The sequence below is a fragment of the Desmodus rotundus genome, chromosome 8 (genome assembly GCF_022682495.2).
Source record: "Desmodus rotundus isolate HL8 chromosome 8, HLdesRot8A.1, whole genome shotgun sequence".
NCBI classification, from domain to species: domain Eukaryota; kingdom Metazoa; phylum Chordata; class Mammalia; order Chiroptera; family Phyllostomidae; genus Desmodus; species Desmodus rotundus.
In genome coordinates this window covers 28,129,527-28,144,853 of record NC_071394.1, presented here as the reverse complement: position 1 = coordinate 28,144,853, position 15,327 = coordinate 28,129,527, and the positions used below count along the sequence as shown (strand labels likewise).

The 15,327-nt window shown below is 37.9% G+C and overlaps 1 protein-coding gene across 2 annotated transcripts in view; it reads right to left on the bottom strand.

Annotated features, from left to right (window-relative positions):
* Nucleotides 1-15,327, bottom strand: part of STK3 (serine/threonine kinase 3) — a 251,200-nt gene that overhangs the window by 221,344 nt on the left and 14,529 nt on the right. For both annotated transcript variants that reach the window (XM_024572314.4, XM_045204882.3), the window contains exons 2-3: nucleotides 9,275-9,355; nucleotides 717-845 (exon numbers count right to left, since the gene is read on the bottom strand). In XM_024572314.4, the coding sequence (XP_024428082.2) occupies nucleotides 717-845; nucleotides 9,275-9,355 (210 nt within the window). The remainder of the gene's footprint in view (nucleotides 1-716; nucleotides 846-9,274; nucleotides 9,356-15,327) is intronic.

The following is a 15,327-nucleotide window of genomic DNA, read 5'->3' as shown; positions in this document are numbered from 1 at the left end:
CTGCAGCCCTTATAAAAACTGGGCTACTTAGTAGGGCCCAGTAAGTCCCTTCCTGATGAGCTCCATTTACTATCCAAACTCAGTGCACACAAGTCCACCTCATGCTCGCCACTCCAGTAATTCCAAACCTGTCAGAACACCAGTGAGCCATTTTCCACCTCTCTACCTGTAATTCTTTTACTCTCTCTCTCATCCCTCCATTTCTTTACCAACTGAACTCTTCCTCAGCATTCCTGACTTCCTGGCTCCCGGCTGAGGTAGGTGCCCTGCCTCCCTGTTCTCACATCACCTCCAGCACCAGTCATATAGTGACTGAGCTTATTACGGCTGTTTATCTGTATCTGTCTTCTCAACTACCTTACCAGCCAGCCCCTGAAAAGGAAAAACAGTACCTTAGTTGTCTTGGTATTCCTAGAGCCTGGCACAGTACATAGAATTGCTTTTAATTAGCAAAAAGTTAAACAAAAAATACTGTTAAATGGCCACCCCTTAAAATCAAAAAAATAATGTTCACCCATAAATTTGCCCTGAAAATGGGAAAACTGAGTATTTTCTACCACCACACATTGCTTCATAACATGATTTTGGCTTAAAAGTTGTATGTCCTAATGGGAAGTCAGAAAACTAAAAAGATAACCAAACAAAACATTTTATTATACATTATTAGCAAAATGCATCAAAATGAAGGCAAATAAAGAACTAAAATCTCTTCATACCTGTCACATTGCTGCATTATGGAAATTTCTTTGATTATTTCCTGAAGATCTGACTCAACAGGTACCTGTTTAATTGCCACAACTTGACCAGATTCCTTATGTATGGCTTTAAATACACTTCCATAAGACCTAAAAGAAACATTTATTTTTTCTTTCAAACATCATAACTATTAAAGAGTATACGAGTTTTTGCATGTAGTCTTTTCCAGTTTAAAACACAATTTAATGGTGACAAATCAAATTAAACAATAAGTGAAATACACCTTAGCTTTAATGCTTTAAGTATTGACTTAAAAACTATTAAAATCAAGTTAATAAAGATGTTATTTTTCTTATGAATAGAAGAAATAGACTTACAGTTTGGTAACTCAAACAAATATAGCATTAAGAAGATAAAAATTGAAATTAAAAGAATAAAATACAGAATAAAAACAGCCAACACGTCAAGTTAGGAGCAAGGGCTGATCTCACCTTAAGCAAAATCATCCCCAAAATATTAAAATGCCTTGTCTATTCAGACTCCTTAAAGGCAACTGAGACCCCCAGCTGGGACCACAAGACACCAAAGTTAGAGAAGCAGGGAATATGGTCCCTCTTAAGTCATAGATCCAAGGTAGCCTCAAATGCTCCTTTCACTATCACCTCAAGAGGAAGACCACATACTCACACGCAAATAAAATGAGTAATAAGGTCTTATGGCCATTTGCCCAAAAACCACCTCTATTACAACACTTGAAACTTTGCCAATTAAATATTTATGTGTTTTTTAAAAAACAAAAACAATGAGAGAGGGAAGCCACTTATACTTTGGTATGAATTAGAAGACAAGGTAAAAACTACTGTCACTTTACTTTACTACCCAAAGTCACATATGTGTGTGTATAGTCCTAATTTAAAAGATGTTATTTATTTTATTTTTAGAGAGCAGGGAAGGGAGCGAGAAAGAAAGGGAGAGAAACATCAAATGGTTGCCTCTCACATGCCCTCAACTGGGGACCTGGCCCACAACTCAGTCATGTGCCCTGACCAGGAATGGAACCAGCGACCTTTTGGTTGGCAAACCGAAGATCAATTCACTGAGCTACACAATGCAACCATAGCTACCAGCCAGAGCTATAGTCCTAATTTATAAACACACACACACAATCTCCCCTTAAAAGCCATATATATGTAAGTATATGCATGGGTGTGTATGTATACGAGGTCTGTCCAGAAGGTATCCAGGCATGTAATATGAAAAAAAGAGACATTTATTGCAGATGATACAAGAAACAGTGTCCACAGGACAATGATGCCTCAGTCCCCTTAAATTAGGCACCTTGGGACCTCACACAGTTCTCTCAGTCACCATCAGCTCACTGACAGTCTGAAATCTCTTCCTTTTCAAAGGTGATTTTAGTTTTGGGAAAAGCCAGAAGTCATAGAGTGCCAAATCTGGGCTGTAGGGGGACTGAGTCACTTGGGTGATTTGATGTTTCATCAAAAACTGCACCAGATATGATGCGTGAGTGGCCATGTTATTGTGATGAAGCTGCCAACCACCAGTTGCCCACAGCTGCAGCCTTCTGAATCATCTGAATAGTTTCTGCAGAGGAATGTTCAAGCTTAACACAAAATTCGATGCAGACTCATTGTTCTACTCACTCAGTCATTTTGAATGTAACAGCCACACAGTACACATGCTCACTCAACAGCATCTACCGCCCCCACTGACTAGTACAGTGAAGTCATTGTTCACACACATGCACATTCCAGTCCACTCTCCTTGGCTGCCAAGTTACACTGATATTGTGCAAACTGTTCCTGCTATATTAACAATGGCTCTATTTTTTCCAGACAAACTATATATATCCTCAAAAGCTAACACAGAATTAAATTCTAGATTGTCTATTGTAAATTAAACAACTCTTCTAAGGTCTTGTCACTGATAAAGTGAAGCTGGGAACCACACTGATTAGAATTCCCTTCCCTAGATGGATCTCAGTTAGGATTTGACCATGCGGAGAACATGCATGAAATCTAAATGGCAAAAGGTTGAGGAGAAACCATCACTCTCCAGATGTGGCAGGTGCAATGGCAGATATGAGAGACACTGGATTCCTGCTGAGCTTTTGATAACCACCGTACTGCTACTGTGTCCTGAGATAGTTGGTGGGAGCATCTCAAAGATTCTTAAGGATTCTAGAAGATCCCCAGTGAGCTTTTGAGCAACACCTACTTCAGTACTTCAGGCTGATATCCTCAGCATTGGCTTCTCTGACCTTCAGCAGCAGATTCTATGACCTTTGCTTCTAAGGCCCTACCACCAGTCATTTGAGCTCCTAATTTTATAATAAACTCTTTATACCCACAGTACACAAAGTAGCCTTTCTTTCCCTGACCAAGCATAGCTACCAATAGTTTTTGGTACAGGAAGTGGTCCCAGGGGAAAGAATGTTAAAAATGGGAATCTTGCATTAAGTTCTTTCTTAGAATTGAAGATAGTAATTACTTTAATAATGCAACAGACAAACAGAAAATGCACAGTCTATGGCATTCAATGGCAAAACAACTACTTAAATTATTACCCATGGGTGCCGGGAGTCTAGGCAAGATTTTAGAAGATCAACTACCTGTATCAACAGAATGCTACGGTAAAATAAGAGTACAAGGACAACAGAATGGGTTGACTACCCGGCCTACACTGTGAAAGTTATATAACAAATATATAATAAGCCCAGGGCTTAAATTCCCAGCTCAAGACTGAGATAACCAAAAAACTTCTGAATGTCCCAAAAGAATTTCCCTCTCTCTCTCCCTTTTCCCCCTTTGCCCCCTCCCACCCAGCATCCCCACTCCCTCAGGCAATACCCATACCTTTGTTCATGTCCATGGGTCATGTGTGTAAGTTCCTGGGCTACTCCATTTTCTATGCTGTACTTTACATCCACATAGCTTTCCGTAACTATCTATCTGTATTTCTTAATCTCCTCACCTCTACACCCATTCCTCCACACCTCCCTCCCATCTGGCAACCATCAAGATGCTCTCCGTTTCCATGACTCTGTCTCTGTTCTTGTTTGCTTAGTTTGTTTTTTAGATTCAATTGTTGATAGATATGCATTTTTGCCATTTTATTGTTCATAGTTTTGATCTTCTTAAATAACTCCCTTTAACATTTCATATAATAATGGTTTGGTGATGATGAACTCCTTTAGTTTTCGCTTATATGGGAAGCTCTTTATCTGTCCTTTGATTCTAAATAGCAGCTTTGTTGGGTAGAGCAATCTTGGCTGTAGGTCCCTGCTTTTCATGACTTTGAATATTTCTTGCCAATCCCTCTAGCCTGCAAAATTTCTTTTGAGAAATCAGCTGACAATCTTATGGGAATTCTCCTGTAGCTAACTAACTTCTCTTGCTGCTTTTAAGATTCTCTATCTTTAACCTTTGGCATTTTAATTATGATGTTTTGGAGTGGGCCTCTTTAAATCCATCTTGTTTAAGACTCTGCTTCCTGGAGTTGCATGTCTATTTCCTTCATCAAATTAGGAAGGTTTTCTTTCATTATTCTTTCAAATAGATTTCCACTTGCTTGCTCTTTCTCTTCTCCTTCTGGCACACCTATGATGTGAATGTTGGAATGCTTGAAGTTGTCCCAGAGGCTGCTTACACTATCCTTGTTTTTTTGGATCCTTTTTTCTTCTTGTTGTTCCAATTGGTTTTTTCCTTATATTCCAAATCATTGACTTGATTCCAGGCTTCATCCACTCTACTGTTGTTTCCCTGTAAATTGTTCTTTATTTTAATTAGTGTATCCTTCATTTCTAAGTGGATCTTTTTATGCTTTTGAGGTCCTTACTAAGTTCTTTAACCATCCTTATAAACAGTGTTTTCAACTCTGCATGTGATAGAATGCTTATCTTCATTTCACCGTTCTTTTTCTGGAGGTTTGATATGTTCATTTGGGCCATGATTCTTTGTCTCCTCGTTTTGGCAGCTGCCTTGTGTTTGTTTCTATGTATTACATAGAGCTGCTATGACTACCTGTCTTGGTAGTGTGGCCTAATGTAGTAGGTGTCCTGTAGGGTCCAGTGACACAGCTTCCCCTATCACCCAAGTGGTGTACTCAAGGTGAGCCCTTCGTATGGACTGAGTACACCATCCTCTTGTAATTGAGCCTTGATTACTGTTGGAAGGTCAATAGCAGGGATTTACCAGGACCAGTCTGCTGCAAGGACTGGCTATAAACACTGACCACCAACTGCCGCTCTCCGTGAATTATCAGCTGTGCAGGGACAGAATGGGTGGTGCTCTGACATGGTCTACAGCTGTCCACTGTGTGCACAGGCTCTTAGGTTTCCCAGGTGGTGCAGGGCCAAGGTCATCCCCCACCTGTTGTCTGCCCAGGGCCACCCTATGTGAACTATAAAGCAATTTGAGATGGCTGTTGCTTGTGCTGGACTTGGAGATTCTCAGGTGAAGCCAAGCTGTCAATCTAGGCTGGCTGCTGCTAGGGCTGGGCCTGGGGACACTTAGCAAGAGGTATAGGGTTTGGGGCTCACTGAGGCTAGGCTGTTACTTGTTTGAGAGTATATAGGAAGTTGTGAGGCATGAGCCAAGACCAACTATTCATTTGGAAAGGCCACTGTTAACAGCATGGGTGGGCCTCTAAGTTTGGGAGGATGGAGTCTCATAAATTGGGTTGGGACAGAGTCTCTTAAACGGACTGGGAGAGAGTCTCAGGGGATCTCCAAGGGGGTGGGGGGGTACAGTATTAGCCAGGTTGATGGAGTCTCAGATATGGCACCTGCCTGTCAGCTCTGTGGCAATGTGGGGGCTGGGGGGAGGATTCAGAAAAGGGACAATGGCCTCCACCCACCTTTCTGGCTGGGAGAAAGCTGTCCCCCAACTCTCACCTTGATGTCACACATTAAGTTCCTCCCTGTATGCCACTGCTGCCTTTCAAGCTGCTATCCCAGCACTGGAGCCCAGAGGGAGTGAATCTAAGTAAGTCCATGAGTGGGTTCTTTAAGAGGTGCTGTTTGGGACTCCAGAAGTTTCTTCTACCAACTCAATCCCTGCTCGTTTAGTAGCCAGAAGTTATGGGGACTTTCCTTCCTGGCACTGAAATTCCGAACTGTATGGCCTGGTATGGGGCTAGGACTCCTTGCTCCGAAGATATCCCTCCCGAATTTTTATCCACCACAGGTGGATGTGGGACCAGCCTGTTCTGCATTTGTGCCCCTTCTACTAGTCTGGATAGATGTGGTTTCTTTAATTCCATAGTTGTCAAATTTCCATTCAACTCCATTTCTGACAGTTCTGAGTGATGGTTGTTCTACAGCTGTAATTTTGATGTGGTTGTGCAAAGATACAAGCCATGTTTACCTATGCTGTCATCTCGCCCAGAAGTCCAAGAATTTCTGAATTCTTACAGGCACTGTAATGAGACTTCTGAAAACAAAACTCAAAGTCTAAGCTTGCTGGGAGCTGAATTACATTGCAAACTGAATTCACACCATCACCAGATCTATTATGATAATGTCAGATTTTTAATTGTAAAGAGAGGTATCCACAGAATTGGTCTGAGGACATTTAGGTAGATTATTATTAATCTGAGTACCTTGATCTCCGAAACCCTAGCAGGCCTCCCTTGACATCAAAAGCAGCTCTACCACCCAGCCTGAGAAGACTAGCCTTACAATGCCTAAAGATTCTATATAATGTCCTCAGCTGAAACAGTAACTTTTCAAGGGAATGTATCAATAGATTCTCCTTCATATCACCCCACAACCATCACTCACTGCTTCTATAATTATACTCAAATCTCCACAGGAACCAGGGGGATGAATACAAAATCCAACTGAAGACCACCTACTATTCACGCCAAAAATGATGTAAGATTTTTGTCAGTTTCTACCAGTAAAACCTTAAAGAAAATGTTCAGCAATGGATTCCAAGTTTTCCAGGAAGAAAGGCATTTAGTGATATAGATGTAAGACCAAAAATTCCAGTCCCAGTGTGTCATCTCCAACAGCTGGGAGCAACCCTACCAGTTTGCTCATGTAGATAACCGTCATGGGTGAGTATGTTCTCCCCTTCAGTAGATTGTCTCTTCGTTTTTTGGGGGGGGTTGTTTTTGGGTTTGTTTTGTTTTATGTTTCCCTTGCTGTGCAAAAACTTTTTAGGTTGATGTAATCACATTTATTTATATTTTTGTCTTTTTGATGACAGCTATTCTAACAAGTATGAGGTGATATCTCATTATGCTTTTGATTTGCATTTCCCTTTTGGCCATTTTTATGTCATCTTTGGAAAAATGTCTATTCAGTTCCTCTACCCACTTTTTAATTGGAATGTTTGGTCTTTCCTATTGAGCTGTATGAGTTCTTTATGTACTTTGGATAACAACCCCTTCTCAGATATATGATTTACAAATATTTATCCCATTCCACATGCTGACCTTTCATTTTAGTGATGGTTTCCTATGCTCTGCAGAGCTGCTTAGTTTGATGTAGTCCCACTTGTTTATTTTTTCTTTTGTTGTCTTCATTTTTTATGTCATATCCAAAAACCCATTGCCAAGACAGATGTCAAAGAGCTTACTTACCACCTCTCTTTTCCTCTAGGAGTTTACAGGTTTCAGGTCTTACATTCAAGACTTTAATCCATTTTGAGGGGTTTTTTTGTGTACGGTGTAAGATGGGGGTCCAGTATCAGTCCTTCCCATGTAGCTGTGCAGTTTTCTGAACACTACTTATTGAAGAGACTACCCTTTCCCAGTTGTATATTCCTGTTTCCTCTGTCATAAATTAACTGACCACATAAGCATTGGTTTATTTTGGGGCTCTCTATTCAATGTGTCTGTTTTAATACCAACAGCACACTATTTTGATTACTCTAGCTTTACAATAGAGTTTGAAACCAAAGAGTGTGATGCTTCCAACTTGGTTCTTTTTTTCTCAAGATTGCTTTGGCTTTTAGGGGTCTTTTATAGTTCCATATAAATTTTAGGATTCTTTGTTCTATTTCTGTAAAAAAATCCCACTGGGATATTGATAGGGATTGCACTGAATCTATAGATTGCTTTGAGTAGTATGGACATTTTAACATATTAATTCTCTCAATCCATGTGCACAGAATATAAGAGGGGACTCATAAAAACACAGAATTTATTTATGAAAAATTGTATATTTATTCTTACATGTTTAAATATCAGTCACCTTCAAAGTACTCTCCTTTTGATACAATATACCTATTAAGACGTTTTATCCACTGCTCAAAATAATTTTGAACTCTTCGATTTTGGTGCCTTTTAGTGCTTTTGCTGTTTTTTGTTTCACCTCTTCCATATCAACAAAATATTTCCCTTTGAGGACTTTTTTATTTGGGGAAACAAAAAAGAGTTGCTCAGGGAGAGATCCAGTGAACAAGAAAGGTGGGGCATGGGGGTCATGTTGTTTTTGGTTAAAAACTGCTGAACACTCAGCACAGTGCGGTCAGGTTCGCTTGTAAATCACCCATCATGAAATGGGCAAACACTTTGAAAGAATCTTCAAAAATTTCACTAATGCTGAATGCAGCCTCTCACAACAATGCTAGCTGGTACACTGATACAAATGGGTTCCTAGAACACTCAATGTGGGAAAAGCCTGTACAATAAGGGGCCCACCCTCCAGAAGATAATTCTGGGGTTTTTTGGGGGGTCCCCCTGTATCTTTCCGTTTTTTGAGTCTTCTTCAATTTTATTCATCAACGTCTTACAGTTGTCAGTGTCCAGATTTTTTGCCATCTTGGTTAAATTTATTCCTAGATATTTTATTCTTTTTGATGCAATTGTAAATGGGATTGTTTTCCTAATTTCTCTTTCTGATAGTCTATTATTATAAAGATGCAACTGTCCAGCCAGTGTGGCACAATTGGTTGAGAGTCATCCCACAAATCAAAAACGTCGCTGGTTCAATTCCCTGTCAGGGCACATGCCTGAGTTGCAGGTTTGGTCCCTGGTCGAGTGCCTATGAAAGGCAACCAATGGAATTTTCTCTCACATCGACATTTCTTCCGCTCTCTCTCTGTCTCTTTCTCCCCCTCTTTCCCTTCTCTCTAAAATCAAAAAATAAATAAATAAGTAAATATGCAACTGGTTTTTGTACATTTATATTCTTCAACTTACTAAATTTGTTCATTAATTCTAATAGTTTTTTGGTGGAATCGCTATATAATAATCTGTTATCTGCAAATAGAGACAGTTTTACTTCTTCCTTTCTGATCTGGATGCTTTATTTCTTTTTCTTACCGAATTGCTCTGGCTAGGACTGCCAGTACTACGTTAAACAAACTTGGCCATAGTGGACATCCATGTCTTATTCCTGATTTTAGAAGAAAAGCTTTCAGCTTTTCACTATTAACTGTGGGCTTGTCATATATGGCCTTTATTATGTTGAGGTATGTTCCCTCTATACAATTATTATTCAATTCAAGCAAATATACCCTAGTGAAAGATTAATATTATATAGTATTGTATCTTTATAATTGTTCTGTCAGTATCTAAATGCTACTTTCATAATTTCTGTACTTACCCTTCCCCAAGTTTCTCTAATACATCAAAAACTTCTTCAGGCTGCTTAGTCAAACTGTCTTCACTCAGCTTTTTTAGCTTACTGGTGACAAAAAGACAAAAAGAAAATATTTCTTTAAGACTTCTAATAAAATTTTTTATTTTATTTTAAAGAGACAATATTTAGGTGGTTCAAAACTCAAATGTAAAAAAGTACACAGTAAATAATCTCCTTCCTTTTCTTCTGTCCAGAAACACCTAATATCCCCTTTTATCTAGCTCCTTGTGAAACCTTTATACAAATATGAGTATGTTTTTATTTCTCCCCCTTTTTAATACACAGCATTTTTCACACACTCTTTTTTATCCACAGTTATACACTTTGCTATTTTCACTTAACTATACATAACTTTATGTTGAAGATCTCTATAACATAAGTACACAGAAAGCATCCTCATTTTTTCCTACATCTACATACCACTATATTGCAAAGATGTAGCATCTCTTACTAATTCCTTGTTTATGAATATCTAGATTCCCTTTTGCTATTATAAACAGTACTGTGATGAATAAGCTCATACAGAAATTAAGTCACATATGTATTAGTATATCTGTAGTATAAAATTCCCAGAAGTAAAACTGTGAGATCAAATGAAAACACACAAATACAGAAATATATGTAAAAGTATATATAAGTATAATCATGTCATAATATAAACCTAACAATGTATATACGACTTATACACACTATTATAGCTATATACTAATATGTCATAAATGTCACGTGTGTCACACATGTCATATATGTGGCCAATATACACTATTATAACTATTACATATTGTGTATAATTAAATATAATATATAACTATTGTTGTATTATTGAAATTATTGGTTACATTATATTTTATCTACTATAATTGCACATTATATAAGATACATGTATACTGATAGTAGCAAATTGCCTCCAGGCGATTTGTACCAATTTATTCTCCTACCAGTAATATATGAGAAAGCCTCTTTTCTTACAGTTTAACCAACAGAGTATTTAACCAAATATTTGAATTTTAGTCAATATGTTAGGTGAAAACTTGTAACTCAGAGTGGATTTAATTTGCATTTCTCCTATTATGAGTGAGGCTGAGCATCTCCTAATATAATTATATAACTAAACCATCTACTCGTGTTCTTTGCCATTTTTCTCCTGGGTTTTTGTTCTTTTTTAAAAATCTGTATACAAGAGAAAACAGTCTCTGTTAGTTTGGATATATTTTTCACTTGTATTTTAACTTCACTTATGACTTTTTAGTTTTATGGTCTATTTGACCATTTGCCATATAGAAATGTCTTCTTGTTTTTTGTTTTCTTTTTTTTCTTTTCTTTAAAAAATATCATCCACAAGTATGGCATGTGCAGGTATCTAGAAGCAAAGAGATTAGAGAGAATACGCATGGTTTACTTGAGAGACCAAACATAACACAGTACGAATGGAGCTTCACATATGAATGACCAAAAATAATTCAATATGAATTAAGTAAAAACAACCAGAATGGAGCGGTGAGCAAGGTCAGATTTAAAAAGCCTTGTGAACCATCTTAAGGAGCTGTATTTTACAAAGATCACTTCCCCGGTAACAGAGGAAGAATATGCAACAGTGTAAGTTTCAGCAACAGCAGAACAGGGAAACTAGTTAGGAGCTGATTCAATATATAGTCGCATAAAATATAATGACAGTAAGAACGGATGGAAAATAAGCAATTCAACATATTAAAAATGCATAATCAATATGGAAGTGGTTTTCATTAAATAGGGAGTGATGATGGAGAGGAGTTGAGTATGTCTCTTAAGCCTTTAGATTAAGCAAATTAGTAGATGGTAATGTCATTTACCAAGCTAACAAACACCAGAAAAAATAGTTTGGAGGGAAATATGTGGGTTTAAGCCAACTACCCAAATGTAGATTTCCCATAAGCAAATGTATTTATGAATCCCAAAAGAGATCTGAGTTGAAAATACTCTTTTTGGTGCCATCAACACAGAGATGGAGCCTGAAGACATGAGAAGGGACAAAATCATGAAGAAAATGTCTAAGAAGAAATAAAGGTCAAGAAGAAAACAGATCCCAGGAAGCCATTGATATTTAAGAAACAAGGTCACGTAGGACAAGAAGGTTGTGCTTGACCATGTCAAAAGCTACTGAAAGTCCAAACACAGATTTAAAGGTGTCAATTACAGATAGTCCACCTCTGACCACAAGGAAGTAACAGGATCCAGAATTATCTGTCTGCTGTAAACAACTAGAAAACTCAACAAAATACAGAAAACAACTACTTTCAGACATTAAATATCAGGCATTTCAGAACTGAGATCCCTGAGAAAAGGGGACCACTATCCCCAAGGCTTTAGATGGAGAGGCTTGTGCCAACTGAAGCACAGGGAAAGAGGAACCCAAACTGAGCCTAGCAGTTCTGCTGAGTTGAAGAAACAAAGTTGGGGTTGTGGGGAGCCAAGGAAAATAAAATTTGCATTACAGAATACCTACAAGAAGAAGGCTATGCAGAGAAAGACGTCTGGGAATCCCCTTGACTCTTTAGCTAAATGCCAATCTGTGCATGTTTAAAAAAAAAAAACAAAACACTCTACAAAGCCCAATAAAATCAACTTCCTGAGGGAGAACAATGACCAGGGAGCTGTAGTAGAACAACTCCCAGAGATCACATAAGGCCGAGGATCTTTCCCACCAGCAAAAGCTGGAAGAACTCTTATAAGGACCAGTCAGTAGTGATCCCAGAATGGCCTTATTTTAGAAAAGAGACAATGTTACCAAAACATAAAGGCTACTTTCAATTCTCCCAAAAGGAGCTTAACACAAGCTTCAAAAATAAGGAGCCAATATACAAGGTAATTTAACTAATTGCCTACCAGAAGTAGTCTATAACTTCTGAACTAAAACAGTATCCAGCACTCAACAATGTAAAACTTCCAATTTCAAGAATTCAATAAAAACATTACCAAACATATTTGAAATCAGGAACTATCACTCATAAAGAGGAGAAAAATTAGTCAATTAAAAAACACATAGAAATGGCAGTGATGGAGAAAAATACAGTTGACTCATGAAAATCCTCAAATAAGTCAGACCTCCACACATGCAGATGCCCGACTTCCTGTCAAGGATACAGCTGACCCCTCAACAACACGGGTTTGAACTGCGCGGGTCCAGTTACACACAGAATGAAAAAAAAAAAATGTGAATGTAAGTGGACCCGCACAGTTCAAACCCGTGTTGTTTGAGGGTCACCTGTGTCTTATAAAAAACAATTATGAATGTGTCCCATGTACTCACAAATGTAAAGAAAATGGCCAAACATTTTCCAAATTTTAAGAAAACAATAAATCTACATATTCAGGAAACTCAACAAATCTAAAGGTAAATACACACACACACACACACAGATATATTGTAATTAAATTGTTGAACGCCAGTAAGGAGAGAACACTAAACAGTCATGGGAAAAAAACCTATTACATCAAAACAAAAACGTGGACGACTGTAGACTTCTTGCTTCTTAAAACTACAAAACATCGCTTAAAAAGAAACAAAAGAAGATACAATGGAAAGACAGTCTATGCTCATGGATTGGTTAGAAGACTTAATATTATTTAAATGCCTATACTACCCAAAACAATGTACAGATTCAATGCAATCTCTATCAACTTCCCAATAGCGCTTTTTTTTTTTGCAGAAATAGAAAAAAAATCCTCAAAATCATATGAAATCTCAAGGGACTCCAAAGAGCCAAAACAATCTTGGGATAAAAGGAACAAAGTTAGAGGTCTCACAATTCCTGACTTCAAAACATACTACAAATCAACAGCAATCAAGACGCTGTGGTACTGGTATAAAGACAGATACATAAACCAATGGAACAGAAGCGCCCAGATATAAACCCTTGCATGTATGACCAAATGATATCCAACATTGGTGCCAAGACTACACAATGGGAAAAAGACAGCAAATGGTGCTGCCAAAATTGGATATTTACATGAAGAATGAAGCTGAACCCGTAGTTACACCAAAAAAATTAACTCCAAATGGATTAAAGACCTAAACATAAGACCTAAAGCTATAGAGCCCCTAGAAGGAAAAGCTTAAAGGACATTGGATTTGGAAATTATTTCTTGGAAATGACACCAAAAGCATAGGGAACAAAAGCAAAAATACACAAATGGAACTACATTAAACTTCTGCCCTGACTGGTGTGGCTCAGTGGATTGAGCGCCAGCCTGCAACAGAAAAGTCACTGGTTCGATTCCCAGTCAGGGCATGTGCCTGGGTTGCAAGCCAGGTCCCCCGTTGGGGGCATGCAAGAGGTAACCAATCGATATATCTCTCGACACTGATGTTTCTTTCTCTCTTTTTCTCCCTCCCTCCTTCCCCTCTCTCTAAAAATAAATAAATAAAATCTTTAAAAAAAAACTGAGCATTGAAGGAAACAATCAACAGAGTGAAAAGGCAATCTACAAAATGAGAGAAAAAATTTGCAAACCATATAGGGTGAGGCAAAAGTAGGTTTACAGTTGTTCGTATGGAAACTAATAATCAATAAATAATAATATAAGAATAAACACTGGGTTTTGCACACTCACAACTGTAAACCTACTTTTGCCCCACTCTCTATACATGATAAGAAGATAATAACCAGAATAAGGAACTTCTACAACTCAATATCAAGAAACCCAATTTAAAAATGAGCAAAGGACTTCAACAGACAATTCTCACAAGAAGAAATACAAATAAGCCACAAGCACATGAAAAGATGCTCAATGTCAGTAGTAATTAGGGAAATACAAATCGAAACTACAATGAGATAACTCAAACCCCTTAGGATGTCCATTATCAAAAAAAAAAAAAAAAACCCACAGAAAATAACAAGTGTTGATGACAATGTAGAGAAATTGGATCTTTTGTGCATTGTTGTTAAAAATGGTACACCATTATGGGAAATATGAGGTTTCTCAAAAATTAAAAATAGAGCCTTGGATAAGCAGCTCAGTTGGTTAGAGCACTGTCCCCATATGCCAAGGTTGTGGGTTCAATCCCCAGTCAGAGCACATACAAGAATCAACCAGTGAATGCATAAATAAGTGGAGCAACAATGTTTCTCTCTTTCTTCTCTCTCTCTCAAATAAAAAAGAAATTAAACTTTTTTAAAATTAAAAATAGAATTATCACATGATCCAGCACTCTCAATTCTGAGTGTAGATACTAAAGCAGTCAAAGCGCCATCTCACAGAGGTATCTGTGCACCCATGTCCATCAAAGCATTATTCAAAAGAGCCACAAGTAGAAGCAACCCAAATGTTGCATCAATGATATCCAAAATATGGCATATACATACAATATTACGCCTTGAAAAAGGAGATCTTGTTAAATTCCTTTTCAAGACTGAATGATATACCACTATGTATACGCATACACCGCATTTGCTTATCCATTCATCCATCAGTGAACACCTGGGCTGCTTCTACCATTTAGCTACTGTGAATAATGCTGATAATACAATCTGGTGTACAAATATCGGAGTCCCTGACTTCAATTATTTTTGTTATGTTCCTAGAAATGGAATTGCTGGATCATGTGGTAAGTGTATGTTCAATTTTTTTAAGGAATTGCCACACTGTTTTCCACAATGACTGCACTAGTTTACATTCCCACCAGCAATGTGCAAGGGATCCAATTGTTAGATGCCCTAGACAACACCTATTATTTTCACAGGTTTTTTGTTTGTTTGTTTTTAGGACAGCTGTCCTAAAGAGTATGTATGGTATTTCATGTGGTTCTGATTTGCCTTTCCCTCATGATCAGTGATGCTGAGCATCTTTTCACGTGCTTACTGTCCATTTGTATGTCTTCTTTGGAGAAATGTCTATGCCAGTCCTTTGCTCATGTTTTATTTGGGCTGGTTGTTTTGGCCAAAGACTTTCAGGAGAGATACAAAGGAAGACTTTCCACACTGCTAGATCTAGCTCCCTAGTCAAGAATAATTAGCACATGCCTTCTAGATGTCTTAGAA